The sequence below is a fragment of the Acanthochromis polyacanthus genome, chromosome 15 (genome assembly GCF_021347895.1).
Source record: "Acanthochromis polyacanthus isolate Apoly-LR-REF ecotype Palm Island chromosome 15, KAUST_Apoly_ChrSc, whole genome shotgun sequence".
NCBI lineage: Eukaryota > Metazoa > Chordata > Actinopteri > Pomacentridae > Acanthochromis > Acanthochromis polyacanthus.
In genome coordinates, this window is record NC_067127.1 from 2,979,026 (window position 1) to 2,994,830 (window position 15,805).

The 15,805-nt window shown below is 44.3% G+C and overlaps 2 protein-coding genes across 3 annotated transcripts in view; both read left to right on the forward strand.

The window, feature by feature from the left end:
* slc17a5 (solute carrier family 17 member 5) overlaps positions 1-14,672 on the forward strand; it is a 950,640-nt gene extending 935,968 nt beyond the window's left edge. The window contains exon 12 of the transcript XR_007947161.1: positions 12,848-14,672. The gene's annotated coding sequence lies outside the window, so the exon portion shown is untranslated. The remainder of the gene's footprint in view (positions 1-12,847) is intronic.
* Positions 1-14,672, forward strand: part of LOC110962351 (sprouty-related, EVH1 domain-containing protein 2-like) — a 40,589-nt gene extending 25,917 nt beyond the window's left edge. For both annotated transcript variants that reach the window (XM_022210286.2, XM_051959899.1), the window contains exons 5-6: positions 10,199-10,357; positions 10,469-14,672. In XM_022210286.2, the coding sequence (XP_022065978.1) occupies positions 10,199-10,357; positions 10,469-11,257 (948 nt within the window). In that variant the 3' untranslated portion in view covers positions 11,258-14,672. The remainder of the gene's footprint in view (positions 1-10,198; positions 10,358-10,468) is intronic.
* Positions 14,673-15,805: the final 1,133 nt, after the last annotated feature.

Below are 15,805 nucleotides of genomic sequence, written 5' to 3' on the forward strand. Positions count from 1 at the left end.
GCATCTCAGGACTTTGCTTCATCCGTGCAGCTGACGGTATTCCGGCTGTCTTCCCGTCACGTATACCTGCCACGGCGGCTTCTCCACCTTCAGTTAGCATGGAGACCTCCCCGCCTCCCCTCCCCACGCTGTAATCTGACTCCAGGACCAGCAGGCGGGGTCACGAGGTCACTTCCTGTATCCCACCAGCTCCCTCTCTCCTGGTGACCCGCCGAGCTCCTCCACCCGCCCGGCTGAAAAAGAGCGCGGCCACCAAACTAGCAGCTGTTTCCCAGCTTAGCGCAGGCCGCTGATTTACGAGAGGAAGTGCCTCGTGGTTCATCTTTGACTCGAGCTGTCTGTAAGGGCCAAGACTAATAGGTGTTCTGCTGGGAGTGTACCGCCACCACGGAGATGCACACAAACATGAGGAGGAGTGGAGGCTGGAGGGGAAGGGGGAGGCTGCAGCGCCGTCAGAGGGTGGAGCACATCTCTGAAATGGAGCTGCAGGGTTTTCAGGAACACACGGGCTTCCAGAGCAACAAATCCAAGGAAACTTCTCAGTATTGTTGCATGAAAATGTAATTAAATGTCTGAACCTCGCATCCAGCTCCACTGACACACATAGTAAAACTAAATAGAAAGACAGCCTCGACATTTCCATTTCCCCTGTGGCCTAATATAAACTTTTTTAAGCACAAGGCTCACCCTGTTGGCGGTATGAGTCCCACCAGCACCGATGTTCAGCATCGCCTCATGTCTGCTGTTAAAGTTTGTACTTGAACACACCACAAAATTACTGACGGCAAACCTACACACACAAACACACGACAAATTACCAGCTTGTAGTCTGTGTTTGTAATCCAAAAAACACAATGGAAAGGCAAAAAGTCTGTTTAAATCATGTGTTTTTACACTGAGCAACCAGCTCATTAGGCTCACCCAATGAGCATGCATTCTGATAAAACCAGGCCTTTATTTCATAGTTAGATTTTTAATATTTTAACTGTTTTAAAGAAGTGTTGATTCAATTGCATGATCATTTTGGAGGCCGCAGGTCAGAGAGCTGTCTACTCTATAGATTTACTGTTAACCCTTTAAGCTTCAGTGTACTGCCGGCGGTACACCTACTAATTTGCATAGGAATTTCAAGAATGTCCGACGGGTGCAAACGCGATTATACAAACACTATACACCGATGGAAAGCTTAGATTCTCATGAATCTGCCGGTATAAACCACTTTCAGATGCGATTACCACAGCGGGTGAGAAAAACACATTTGTCCGACAAAAACAAATATTCATCCATCCGTTCTCTATACACGGCTTCAAAGCACACAGCGCGACTCACATTTCCGGGTTTATTATTACACACAAAAAAAAGATTCCACAAAAAACGGCCATAATCCAACCTTTTACATCAGATGACACAAGCCAGGAAACTATTTTGTCTAAAACATGTCCTGAAGTCGGTATAAAATCCCCGAATCGGTCGTTTTCAAGGAAATGCACCTCCCGATGCGCGTCCAATATTCCCCGTATCTTTCGTAATTTTTTTTATTTAAAAATAGAATATTAGCGATTTTTTGTACTGAAAACGGTTGGAATTGACTGAAGCTTAAAGGGTTAAAAATTAAAGCCACCTGGTCCCAACAAAGCGTCAGGCTGAATGGAAAACGTCACTGATAGGTTTCCTGCAGAGCTCAGTGTGGTTTCTTTGACCTTCACCATCTTGGCAGTGCCTCTTAACTCCAAGTTGATCCAAAAATTAAGTAAAAGGGGAGGGACTGTCCTGAGATAGCACCCGCCTGTCACACAGATATGCTCAATTTTAAGCCTTAATATAAATTACAGAAGGGTACTTTGGACTGGTGTTAACTTAATACAGTTAGTACAAACAGGAAATTGGCTATAAAGACCAAAATATTTCTAGTATCAGGTTGTAAACATATTTTTTCTGGTGTAAAGCTGAGCATTTTAACATGGGGCTCTATGGCGATTGGAGCCAGCCTCTAGTGGTCATTCAAGGAACTGCAGCTTTTGGTATTTTAGCATTGGCTTGATTTTTTTTTTGGAGGTCGCCACTGGGTCTCAGGTTATGTTTATGCTGTTTACTTTAAAAATCTATCTCAAATATATCTCACGAGAATGAGACTTCGACTAGCAGACTGTCAGAATCTCCCAGCACCAGCTCTGAGACCTCCGGTTAATGAGCATGTGATGCATCGACGGCTGCCTGTGCTCCTCTCAGCTCGTGCTAATGACCTTTCCTAAAGTTAGCGGCGGTGGCGGCTGCAGAGTTTGCGAGGCGGGCGGTTGCGGACAGGGGGAAATGCTGCCGCAGATTTACAGCCTTCAGGGGGTCGGATGGGGAGGGGAGCGCGAGGATGGACATACTTCCCTAAATTATTCCTCGTTGGCCAAACCTAAACTTAACCCAAGCCTTCCTCCGTCCCTCCCTGCAGCACGTCTGCTCTCCCGGTCTCTATTTTGGCTCATTCACAACAGGGGGAGTGAAAGCTATTGAAGCAATTCTGGGCTCATCCCAGGAGAGCGAGACGGGCCTGTTGAAGGATGAATCCTCCCGAGCTTTGAGTCGGGACATGTTTTGTGTCAGAAAATAACTTGAAATGCCCTCTGTCCAGCCTTGGACCAGAATCTAAAAAGAGAGGATGTCCAGAAATATAAACTCCTCCTTTGTCTCCGTGTCCTCTTGGAGCTCGCTGCAGAAGGTCTGGTCTGTGTTTTGAATTAGTTGCAGCCATGGAGGCCAGAGTCGGACTGGTTTTAAACCCCATCGGCTCCTCCTCCCCCAGTAATGGCTTCTCCAGGGGGCGGGGCTTGGAGCGGAGGCAGCATGTTGTGTTATTTTTGGCCGGCTGCTCTGAGGGCTTTGTAAGAAAGCTGGGGGAAATTCTCAGCATGGCGGTATCCATGTGGGGAGCAGGATATAATAGGGATAGCTTCAGCAGACAGACAGACAGACAGACAGACAGACAGACAGCAGATCTGGGTCATATAACTCCGGTGAATAATTTTCGCGGCGGTTTTAGTCTTGTTGGAGTGCCAGATTTTGGAACGGGAGTATTTTGGGTTTCATAAAGTTTGTTAGGAATCGTGGGGGAGACGTGTTAACGGCACATGAGCCAAGTTCACACTGCAACAGGAGGCCACAGTTCTCCTTGGACTGCAGTGTCAGCCAGTTTTGTGTTGATATTCGCCGTGTAGCACTCATTAGATGGAAGAAAGTTAAAAAAGCAAAATTAGATTTTTTTAAAATCACGTCCCACCACTAGTTCAAAGAAATACAAACACGGTACAGCTGATCATGACCGTTCTACAGAGCGCTGGGTGCTTGCTAGAGAATGGTCTGACTGTGAGGCTGAATTATCTGGACAGTTTGGTGTAAAAACATCTTCAGGAAATCTTTTTCAGTTTGGTGATGCCTTGGATTTTCCTCTCAAGAAGTCTGGAGCTTTGAGTAAAATGTCTCCACGGTCGTTGAATGGATCGACACAAAATTAGATTTGGATATCCGTGTTCCTTTAAGGAGAATCAGCTTCATGGTCCCTTCCACTTTTATCGCGTGTCAGATTTGAAATCTGCTGTTTGGTTTATGACTGAGTTCCTGGCAAGCTAATAGCACGATTAGCCTCAGGTGTGTTTTATCTTTATGATGTGGCTAAACCTGGAAACACCAGTTTAACAAAGCAGATATCAACACGGTAGCAGGGTTATCCTGAGCATGCTAGCATTAGCGTTTAGCTCAGTGTTGAACTGTACAAAGCAACAACTCTGCCTGGTTATACTCCATTACAGAGCCACACATACACAACTGGGCATGTTGTTGATGTGAAGTTGTTATAATAAAGATTCAAAATCACATCGATTGCAATGTGATCTAGAATTCTTTATCTTCTCTTTCAGCTGTGCCATGATGTTCGTCTATTTAGAGGATTTTGAGAGTCAAAAAAGTTGCAGTTTGTCTTTAAACTGCTGAAATAAAAGACAATAATGTCTGATCAAGATCTAGATCGTTAGGTTTGCTGTATTTCAATAGCTGTAGCTCTCAGTAAAGCCAAACCTGCAGGGATTTTAACTTATTTTATTACCTTTTCCTTAATTCTGGAAGAACGAGGTGAGATAAGCCAGGGTTAGTGTTGGTCATGTGTAAACCGCAAGACTAGATTTAGTTTGCTTGCAGTTTCACACAAAATTTAACAGCCCTTTAATGTCTTTGCATAAAACTTTCTTGACTCCTATGCCTTAGATTCTGTACATAGGAGGCAGATTGGTTGCTTTGTTCAGCGTGTTTCCTACCGTTACTAGCAAACCTCCGCTATCCTCTGAGGCACGAATTTCCTTTTGTCTTTCCAGTTAAAGAGAAATGGGAACATTTGAATAGCTGGAATCAAACTCCTCTCATCTGTTTTGTGCCTGTCGAGTGGATTTTTTTCTTTTTTTTCAGGATGTGAAATCACATCAGCACGGAAAAAAAATAGGAAGCACAGAAATCTAACAGCTGCTGCAGACTGAGAGCGAAAAAAAAAGAAAAACCAGCAACGGCCAAATGTTTTTAGGTGGACGAGCTGTTGACTTCATGTTGACCACATGTGGGGCTCAAAGCAAGATAAAAATGCACAAAGGAGTGTAGCTGTAGCACAGATTAGTGTAAGTTATTCTGAGATAACTGCGTCTTATAGGCTTCTTCATACTCAAACACACCTGCAGCCTTTTCACCGGGATAAACACAGCTTGAATATCTCCTCCCTGTGAACTCATATTACCAAAATGGCACGATGAGAGCGGAGGATCTGACCCGCGGTGTGCCGGTCTGAAAACCTGTCTGGGTGCTTCACGGCAGCGGCCCGACCGTCTTCTGTCTGGCCAGAGTTTGGGTTGGAGTGGAGCCCCGACGGCCTTCAGGGGGACAGGATAGCGTTCACACACCGAGGGCTGGAAAAGGGAGAAGCAGCGGTGGAATGTGGAGAAAGTGCGATTGAGGAAAAGGAGGACAGGTTGCTGTTGTGGGGGAGAAAAGAGGGGAGAAGACGGAGGGGAGGAGGCCAGGAAAGGCGAAACTCTGGATGCTGTTTGTGCAGAAGAGCTGATATCAAGTTGCACGTCCGCCTTTATCTCACGAAAGATCCGTCTTTATCCCGTTAAAGGCTGAGTGTGTTTTCTCTTTACTGCCACAGTGGATTAAAGAGGTGAAGGTGACATTTTTAATAATAAGAAGAAAACTATTTGTATAAAACATTTAGAAAATGAAGTTACAAACTGCTTTACAGTACAAAACTATCTGAAATTAAACAAATAATAATGACACAAACTCTAATCAAATAGGATCCCAAACATGCAACATAAATGAGATGAAACAGTAAAGAGAAGTCAGCCATTGTGCCAAAGTGTTTTCCAGTGAATAAAGTTATGATTGGTCTTATTAAAATTACCAAATAATTGTACTTTTAGAGGCTTGACACCTTGTAGTGTTTTTTGTGGGAAATGGAGATGTGATTTTGCAATAATAATTGACATATTAGGGAATAAAACGCAGCAAAAATGTACTTTATGTGATTGAAATACATATTAAGACTGAGATACTACAGTCTTATTGATTATGGAGACTAACTAATGTAATGATGTAGCTAAGGCCCTATAATATTATAAATGACTAAACCTAAACATAATAATGTAAATGTTATGGCTATGACCCTACAGCATTGTTAATTATGGGTTTGGTATGATTCATTTAAAGCTAAACCTTTGACCCTACAAAAATCTGCATGAAATAATTGTGACGACCCTTCCCCTATCCTGCCTGTAGTTGTGTGTGTGTGTGTGTGTGTGTGTGTGTGTGTGTGTGTGTGTGTGTGTGTACTTGTTTCTGCTATACAGGTGGGGACTTTGACCTGACTATTTGCTATAAAGGTGGGGACTTGTCTTACGGTGGGGACCTAAAATGAGGTCCCCACGGGTGGCAACACCGTTTTCTTGGCCATATTGTTGGTAATAAAAAATGTAAAAGTGCAAAAACGTTTGTTTAGGGTTAGGCATTGATTTGGTGATGGTTAAGGTTAGGGTATGGGTTAGGAGTTAGATATGAATGGGAGTCAATGGTAAGTCCCCACCGGTATAGAAAAACAAACGTGTGTGTGTGTGTGTGTGTGTGTGTGTGTGTGTGTGTGTGTGTGTGTGTGTGTGTGTGTGTGTGTGTGTGTGTGTGTGTGTGTGTGTGTGTGTGTGGGGTCCTCTCCCTGCAGGTAGTGGAGGAGCAGGTGTGCCTGATAATCAGCCACTGGCCACACCTGAGCCCGGTGTGCGTCAGGGCCTTTATAAAGCCTTTCTGGTAATCATTCTGGCTCTTTCCTGAGATGGCCACTTGCTGTGCGTGGGTATGATTTGCTTTTTTGCACCGCTCAACACTGCATACACCATCTTTCCACTCATGCACTCACCTACACTACTGATTTTACTGATGACTCATCACATTGTTAGTTTAAGTTCATCTTTTGCTATTGAGTAAAAGTTTTGGCCATAATTGTTTTGTGTGCATCTTCCCTTTGTTTGTCATGGCCGTGCAGCCGGTTTATGACAAGTGGGGGCTCGCCCATCTTAATTCGATTGTTTTGTCATTGTTGGAGACTTTTGTGAGCTTTGGATTGAATTTGGGCTGCAGTTTGTCTTGAGTGTGTCCTGGGCGGAAGATGCATTTTTGTTAAAATGTTGCTTTGATGGTTTTGTTTGGTGGCTATTTCAGTTAGGTGAGGCTAGTCCTGCATTTAGCTGTGAGATAATTTTTGTGCAGGCCTGAGCTATCAGCCGTGATTGCATGGTCCTCTACTGTGGTATTTTTCAACGTTGTGGAGTTTCCCTGCAGGTATAGCAACGTGTTCCATCTGGGCTCGTTGGTTTGTTTTTTTTCGTTTGTTATTTTTGTGTTGAGTGCGGCAAGAGCAGTTGTCTTGAGTACACCTCTAGAGTTATCAGGTGGGTAACCAGCTCGCTGGAGGCCTAACTGGACTACTAGGCTTGGTGTTTAAATATCCCACCGCTGACCCACATGAAGGCTAGGGATCAGGTACCGTATTTTCACGACTATAAGGCGCACATAAAAGTCTTAGATTTTCTTCAAATTGTGCGGCGCGCCCTATGGTGCAGTGCGTCCTGTGTGTGTTGTTGTTGTTGTAAGGCGGACGTAGACCAGGTGGTTTTTTCCACGCATCACCATCGCTGTTGATCTGTGACTCTATGCGTGCCCATCTCACAGCCGATGTGAAAAAAACAAGTGAAGCAAATGAACTCTGAGCTTGCTGTCATTCCGGGAGGCCTGACAAAGGAACTCCAACCGCTGGACATCGGTGTGAACCGGCCGTTCAAAGTAAGGCTGTGAGCGGCGTGGGAGCGATGGATAACCGATGGAGACCACAGTTTCACTAAGAGTGGAAGGCAGCGCCGGGCGAGTTACGCCACAATTTGCGAATGGATTGTAAATGCTTGGGCTAACGTGTCTGCTGGCACTGTTGTTCGAGCTTTCGCAAAAGCCGGCATCATTTCCGAGGCGCCGCACGGCACGGAAAGTGACTCTGACAGTGAAGAAAGTGAACCTGGCATGTTTGATGGAGGTTTAGCGCAGCTGTTCAATTCAGAAACAGAGGATGAGGACTTCCATGGGTTTGATTGATGACGATTACCGGTAAAAAAAAAATGTGAATACCAAACTCAGTTTTACTCCCGCTCTATTTTTAAATACGCACACTTGTATGCTTGTGTGTGTTGTTGTAAGGCCGACGTAGTAGAGGACACCATGAGAACGTTAAAGGGGGAAGTGTGGGCGTGGATTGTATATAAAACCCTCGCCATATAATCAGGTGCGCCTTATGTGTGTGTTAAATACAGTAATGGCACACATAACTGAGACTGCGCCTTTTGGTACAGTGCGCCTTTTGGTCGTGAAAATACGGTAGATAGTTTTATTTCGGTACAGTCGTTGACAAAAGTCTTGTCGCTTCTCTTAAGTTGTAGGAACAACAAATAACTGGACGTGTAGTTGATCAACTGGAATCAGAAATGGCTCATATGAATGACAAAGCCCTCTAGATTATATTTATTATGCCAAAATAAAGTTTTGTATCATTCATTGAGTTTTATCATTTAATTAGGACAGAACGGTCAGATTATGCTTGGACAAGTCTTGTCGCATACAAAAAAATGTTGAAATTATATATATACTTTATTCTGAATACACAAATATGCTATAAAAACATCAGAACATTAAGTCATGGTGTCTTGCAAAAAAGAATTAATATTGTGTGTGACTTCCAGAGCTTGGAGGACTGCATCCATACGTCTCATCAATGACTCAAATAACTTATTGATAAGTTATCTTAAATGGCAAAGAAAACAGTCTTTCAGGGCTCCCAGAGTGCATTAAGATTCTTCGGTTTCATCTTCCAAGCCTTCTCCTTCATCTTACCCCAGACATGCTCAATAATGTTCATGTCTGGTGACTGATCTGGCCAATCCTGGAGCTCCTGGACCTTCTTTGCTTTCAGGAACTTTGATGTGGAGGCTGAAGTATGAGAAGGAACGCCATCCTGCTGCAGAATTTGCCCTCTCTTATAGTTTGGGATGTAATGGGCAGCAAGAATTTCTTGATACTTCAGGCTGTTGTTTCCATCCACTCTGCAGAGCTCTCGTACACCCCATACCGGATGCAACCCCAAACCATGATTTTTCTTTCACCAAACTTGACTGTTTTCTTGGTGAATCTTGGGTCAGTGCAGCTTCTGCAGGATTTGCGTTGATTGGGATGTAGTTCAATGGATGATTCATCAGAAAAATCAACCTTCTGCCACAAACTGTTACAGGGATTTCTGGCGACCAGTTCACGTGCAACTCTGTTGCAGTTGGAAAAGGGCTGGCCCTGGACTGTCGAAGCAACAAATGCTCTTCTCTAACAGGTGTCTGCCTGATCTGGGCTTGTAATAAACGTCACCAGTTTCTTCAGATCTTTTTCTTATCCTCTCTACTTGACATTTGGGTACATTAAAGCTGTCTGCCACCTCAGCAGCAGACTTGGTCTTCAGGGTCTTGATGATCAGCGCTTTGGTCTGTGGTTGGATCTTTGGAATGCTGTCGGGCTCGGGTTGGGCTTCATATGAAGGTCTTGTGTCTTGGGTTTGTTTTAATACACACCTGGGAATGTGTCAGTTACAATATTTGTCACAGGTGAACTTCTAATCTGTGATTGGTTGAATCATTTAAAGACATGACAAGACTTTTGTCCTTGCAAAAACAGATGTCATGGGCTTTACCAAGACGTGAACATCAGGACACTTCCAGTTATTAATGTGAAAGCCCTTGAAATTAAAATAAACCATTTTTTTTGAGAACTGATTGATTAGAAATAAAGTTATATGCTATTTAAGGTTACTATATCCTTATGCGACAAGACTTTTGCCAGGGACTGTATTAAAGCTGAGATACTACAGTGTTATTGATTATGGAGACTAACTAATGTAATGATGTAGCTAAGGCCCTATAATATTATAAATGACTAAACCTAAACATAGTAATGTAAATATTATGGCTATGACCCTACAACATTATTAGTTATGGGTGTGTTATGATTAATTTAAAGCTAAACCTTTGACCCTACAAAAATCTGCATGAAATAATACATGCTGATTAGATTATTTTTAGGGTTTAAGGAAGTCATTTTGCACTTTTAAAAGAGACGGTCGGTGCAGTTTGACTTAAACTGAGGTGTTCCTATCATTTTGTTCACCTCTTTTACATCAGTGAAGGTGGATTAAAAGTCTGGATCTCTCAGCCTCTTTCCAGATGTTGGACGCTTCACCATGGCAACCCTCTTAACTAGAAGCAGTGTTAATTATTGGGACCTGAAGAGCCACAGTATTTTCTCCACCTATGTGAGAGGCTAATTACATTTTAACTTTACTTCTGATGGTTACTGAAGTGTTTTTCTGTCTGTGTCCGATGCTCTGACTGGAAGTTTCCCTCGCTGCGGTCCAAACATGGATCCAACGGCCTGAACAACAGAGCTCCCGCTTCCTGTTTTTCCAATCAGCGCTGCTCCGAGGCTTCCTGTTTTTGTTTGTCCAATCGTGTTGTCCTCTCGCGCCGACTGTTTGTTTGACATATCCAATCAGAAAACAGCTTTTCAGGCCGCATCCTGTGTTTGTTTGTCCCCTCAGAACACCACCGACAGCTCATCCAACTCCTCCCAGAAGCTGGAGAGCTCTCTGCAGCCGCTCGAGTCCTCGCCCCTTCCGCAGAGACACAAGTGCGTGCTGGGACATCGCCACGACCTCCACGACCCCTACCGGCTCTCAGACCACTACTACTTAGACCAGGTGAGGGAGAACATGTGGCTATAGAGGAGAACTATGTTTACATGAACCAGATGTTAAAATGAAGATGTTTGAAATTCTGTTCATAATTAAAGTTTCTGTCTTCCTGTCCAGCCGTTGTCTCGGATCCCCCGCCATGTCACCTTCGAGGACGAGGAAATCGTCCGCATCAACCCTCGGGAGCGCAGCTGGGAGCGAACCACCGAGCGACACCACGGCCGCCCGTCGGATCGCTCCTGGCTCACCGGCTACGAGGACTACCGGCACGCCACCGTGCGGGACAAATTCATCCAGATGGACGAGAACGAGCCGTACGTCCACTTCGCCAAGACAGAGGCGCAGAAACACGACTACACCTACCCCCTGGCCCCCAGCCTGTCGCCCTCAGACTCTGACCCCGCCCTCGGACCCTTGACCAATAAGGGCCACGGCGGCTCGTATCGCCACGGCTTCTCCTCGTCGGCGGTCACCACGCAGCCTCGCTCCTTCCTCCCGAGTTCATCGCCGTCCACAAACGGCGGGAAGGAGAGGAAGGACGACGGGATGGAGCGAGCTCAGTGCGAGCACTGCGGCGAGGCCTTTTACGTCTCCGACAACCGGAGAGGCCGGTGCCAGGATGCTCCGGACCCGGTGCGGGCGTGTATCCGGCAGGTCAGCTGCATGTGGCTGGCAGACACCATGCTGTACCACTGCATGTCCGACCCAGAGGGGGACTACTCGGACCCCTGCTCCTGTGACGGGGGCGAGGGCAGCGGGGGAGGCCGCCTCGGCACCCGCTGGTTAGCGCTGCTGGGCCTGTCCCTGCTGTCGCCCTGCCTCTGCCTCTACCCGCCCCTCCACGCCTGCCACCGGGCGGGGGTGACCTGTGGCTGCTGCGGAGGCCGACACAAGGCCCTGAGCTGAGCAGAAAAACGACAAAAACCCACCGCAAGCACAGGGAAAGGGAAAGATGGGGAATACACAGAAGGGACAAGTGGTCGTGGCTGCTCGCTCTCTTGCCTTGGTTTCTCTGGGTTTCTCTACAAATTCCAGACACTGAAATAAGCCAAAAAAAAAAAACAGTTGGTGCATTTTATTTTTTGAACGGCCTGGGAAGATAAGCTCCCCCTTACGGCAGACAGTTCTCTCAGCTCTCCACGTGGCCATTTCATGCTCTGTTTCTAGAGAGAGAGCACTCTTCTTCAGGGGGCCTTTTTTATAGCTGACCTATATGTCATGTATCACATATGCAGGTACTTTATATTGTTATATTTGTACACTGACTTGGCGTCAAAGAACTTGAATTGTTTCTTTGTTCTATTTTTTTCTCTCCTTCGATGTACGCGTGGCCGTTCTGTTTATATTCCAATATCAGGCCCGCTCAGCTCCAGCTACCAGAGAATCAGACACTACACCTCTGTGCACGTGTGTGTGTGTGTGTGTGTGTGTGTGTGTGTATGTGCGCGCGTGGATGGTAAATGTGCATGCTTCCGATGTGCGCCGAGGCCTTCTGTTGTCTGCAGCTTGTATTAAAGCTCCTGTATATAGTCCACATAGCTCTCTACCATCAACATCTTCAAACGTGGTACTTATCCTAACCTTCTAATATCCCAAAGATTCATGTTTTTATCCTATTTATTTTAATTGATCCACCAGCAAAAGGGTGCTGGGCTTTTTGTGATTCACTTCACTGAATGAGACGGTGCCTCCATGTCCTCCCGTCCATCTCCCTGCTCCTTTCGCATTATTTCAAACAGTGCCTATTAAAAAAAAGAAGAGGAAAAAATCATCCTAAAGCAGGAGAACCCGTCGAGTCTCATGATTCCAGTCAGATTTTTTGGGGGCTCATTTTAACGTACACTTGAAGCGGTGTGAGATTTTAAGGCTCAGATTTCCTTCACAGAACCTCAGCCAGCAATCTGGGCTGAAAAAAATCTAAAGAATTGGTGCCCGTATGCCTTAAAATGTGGAGTCTCTGAAGATGTCTTGCTGTAATGAATAAAGCGTGAGCACGGTTACGGCTCCAAGCAATCAGCCTCACCGCCATTTCTTTTCAACTTAGTTTTTATAAAAAGGAACTCTTCAAAAGGTTCTCATTGAGTGTGCAAACTACGGACTCTAGTTTGCCTGCGACGTACAATCAGCTCCCCTCTTTAAAGCATTGATCTCCAGTCCAGCCCACCGGTCACATCTGTGGAACAGCAACGGCCAAAGTAACTGTGATCTGAACGTTTTCATTAATCAGATAAGAACTCAGCTCAAAGTACGTCCAAAAAAACACATCTGTTGACAATAAACTTGGGTAGAAGAATGTTCTTGTGTGTGAAAATTGGAACTTTTATTTTATTTAGTCGCCAAAAACCTGATTATAACAGCTATTTAACTTGTATAAGCAACGCAGGGAGTCTCCATCCATCCATCCATCTATACACCGCTTTATCCTCATGAGGGTCATGGGGGGTGCTGGAGTCTATCCCAGCTGACTCGGGTGAAGGCAGGGGACACCCTGGACAGGTCACCAGTCTGTCACAGGGCTACATATACAGACAAACAATCACACTCACACCTACGGACAATTTAGAGTTATCAATTAACCTCAGCATGTTTTTGGACTGTGGGAGGAAGCCGGAGTACCTGGAGAAAACCCACGCATGCACAGGGTGAACATGCAAACTCCATGCAGAAAGATCCCAGGCCCAGGCTGGAGTTTAAACCGGAGATCTTCTTGTTGCAAGGCGAAAGTGCCAACCACGAGCCCACTGTGCAGCCCTGATTTCACTATTTATATAAAAAAATCCTCCAGCTAAAAGAAAAATTTGACATTTTGGGACATAAATTATGTATAACAGCATGTAAAGCTCACTAAAAACACATATCTCGTAGTTTTAGTCCATACAAGAGGAAAATTGACAGGACTTACATGAAGTTGAGTCTCCACTCAAAAGAATTTCTCTAAATGCAATATAATGCTTAAAAAGATTTAAACTTAAATCTTTAAACTTAAATGTGGGATTTAAAAGAGAAAATATCCATAATGTGATTTGTCTGTTTTTTCTATCTTATGTCATAGCCTGGCTAACTTCTTTCCTGTTTCCAGTCATTTAGCAGAGCTAATTACAAAAACAGCACCTTCCAGAATGTCAAATTATTCCTTTAAGGCCCAAAAATGTGGCTAAAAATGGGAGATGATCAACATGAGAGACAACTTGCTGAAACCACATGACCAGCGTGTGCTTTTCTTCTCAGCCCAACAGCATTTTTTCCTCCCTCCATGCCAGATTTGATGCATTAGCATAAGAAGGTAAAGAAAAATGGTTAAAATCCGTCTTGATGTACAAACTCAGGCCATGGAGGAGGAAAAACGTCCCCAAAGTGCTGTCCTACCTGCCTGCGTCTGCCGGCCAATCACGGCCTGGCGCTGACAACTCGACGTCAAACTGCCGGCGGCGTCGGGGATGTGATCGGGAACACAATAAGCTTTTTTTTTGTTTGTTTTTAAAAATAAAGCAGGACGTCAGGAGGATCCCATTGGAAAAATCAGGAGCCGAAATCCTGGAGACAAACATCCATCTCTGATTGTTTTGCCAAGGAAATGTCACTTACTACAGTCGAAATACAGAATGCCTGAGGATGTCCTTTTTCCTTTCCTGGTTGTATCTGTTTCATACATCCTGTCCCGTGTACCAGCCTGTACGTCCTTGGTGTGTGTGTGTGTGTGTGTGCGTGTGTGTTCGTGCCACATCCCTTCCCGTCCTCCTGCTCCTTGATCCAAAGCTACTGGGATCAGCTGAATATGCTATCACACGCCGACACCTTTCGAGTTGAATTGGATCCTTTGATGATGCGATGAATCAGGGACAGGGCCAATTAGATTGGAAAGAGCGAGTGTGTGTGTGTGCGCGCGTGCACGTGGGCCAGCGTTTAATCTTTTATCTCCGTCTCGTCTGGTGGTCGAGTGTGTTCTCACATGTCAGAGCCATTTACAAGTGCCTGAACGCATCCTCTTTATCTCCTCATGTATTTAAATCGAAAAAAAAATTAAAGAAACGACTCCCTGTATTGAAATTAGACCCATTTTTTACGCTTAGTATTTTACCTCTGTAAAAAAAAGAGCAAAAATTATATTATATATATCAAGTGTATGTTGTACATTTTTATTTCTATTTTGTTTTTTAAAATAACTGTTTCTAACATGTACGATGGATGTAGCTCTTGCTTTCGAGAAGGAACAGGAAGTACTTTGTAGATACTGAAGGGTGGCCAGGTCTGTGAGAAAACTAAAGTGAAATGTGTGTCTTACCTTCCGCCTCCAATAAAACGAGAGAAAACAGTGAAACCACACGCGGGTCCGCTGCTTAATTTTAGCGTCGCCTTGAAGATACTTCCTCACATCCGCAGTGGTGTTGGTGTGAAATGAACCACAGAGTTTCCTCCTGCACACATTCACTGTCACCTCCAAGTTTAGCAGTTTGTTCTGTCAGTGTATGAAATCAAATTTAATGTCATTAAAGGACACAAAATGGGTCAAAAGATTCACATGAATGCACACAAACTACAAAAACTAGAAGAGTCAAATGAAGTCCCAGCAGAAAGACGAGGCCACTGACTGGCAGGCTAAATGCTAACGTCAGTATGCTAACATGCTTATCTTCAGCAGGTTTCATTTGGTTAGTATTCGGTCATTCAAAGTTCTGAAAAATAGCGTGTGGTCCTATGGCAAAGCAAAATGAAGAAGTTAATTTGAAGAATAACTCCATCATTCAGTACCTAGAAAGATTTGTTCCATATTTGATAAAGGACAGACTCAAATTTTCAACAGACGCCTCATGTACACAAATCAGCCAACAAGTTGTATGAATAATATTTTATTACAATGGCACCTGAGTGTGATTTATGTCAGTTCTTGAAGTTCTATCAGTGTATGAAATCAAATTTAAGGCCGTTAAAGGACACACAATGGGTCATAAGATTCCCATAAATGCACACAAATTATAAAAACTATAAGAATCAAACGAAGCCGCAACAGAAAGTTGAGGCCACTGAACAATGGGCTAAATGCTAAATTCAGTATGCTAACATGTTTATCTTCAGCAGATGCAGTGTTGGTTTCATTTGGTTAGTATTCACTCATAAAAAGTTCTGGAAAATTGCTCACCTGTTGGTTGTGTTGAAGGAAAAGTTGAAGTTTCTTCAAAGTCAGTTCGGTTTGTCCTCTGGGAAACATGAACAGATGACATTTTCATGTTTTTGCACGTCTGAAAATAGCACGTGGTCTTATGACAAAGCAAAATGAAGAAGCTAGTTTGAAGAATAAAGGAGCCTAAGAAATGCTGAGTCATTTTTATAAGAGCAAAAACCTTCTGGGGTGCAAAAGATCTTCTGAGGTACGACTCAAAACCTTAACCTTGAACAGTTATGTTGAACTATATGAAACAAGCAAACAGCTCCCCAATCACATACATGTACATAAAA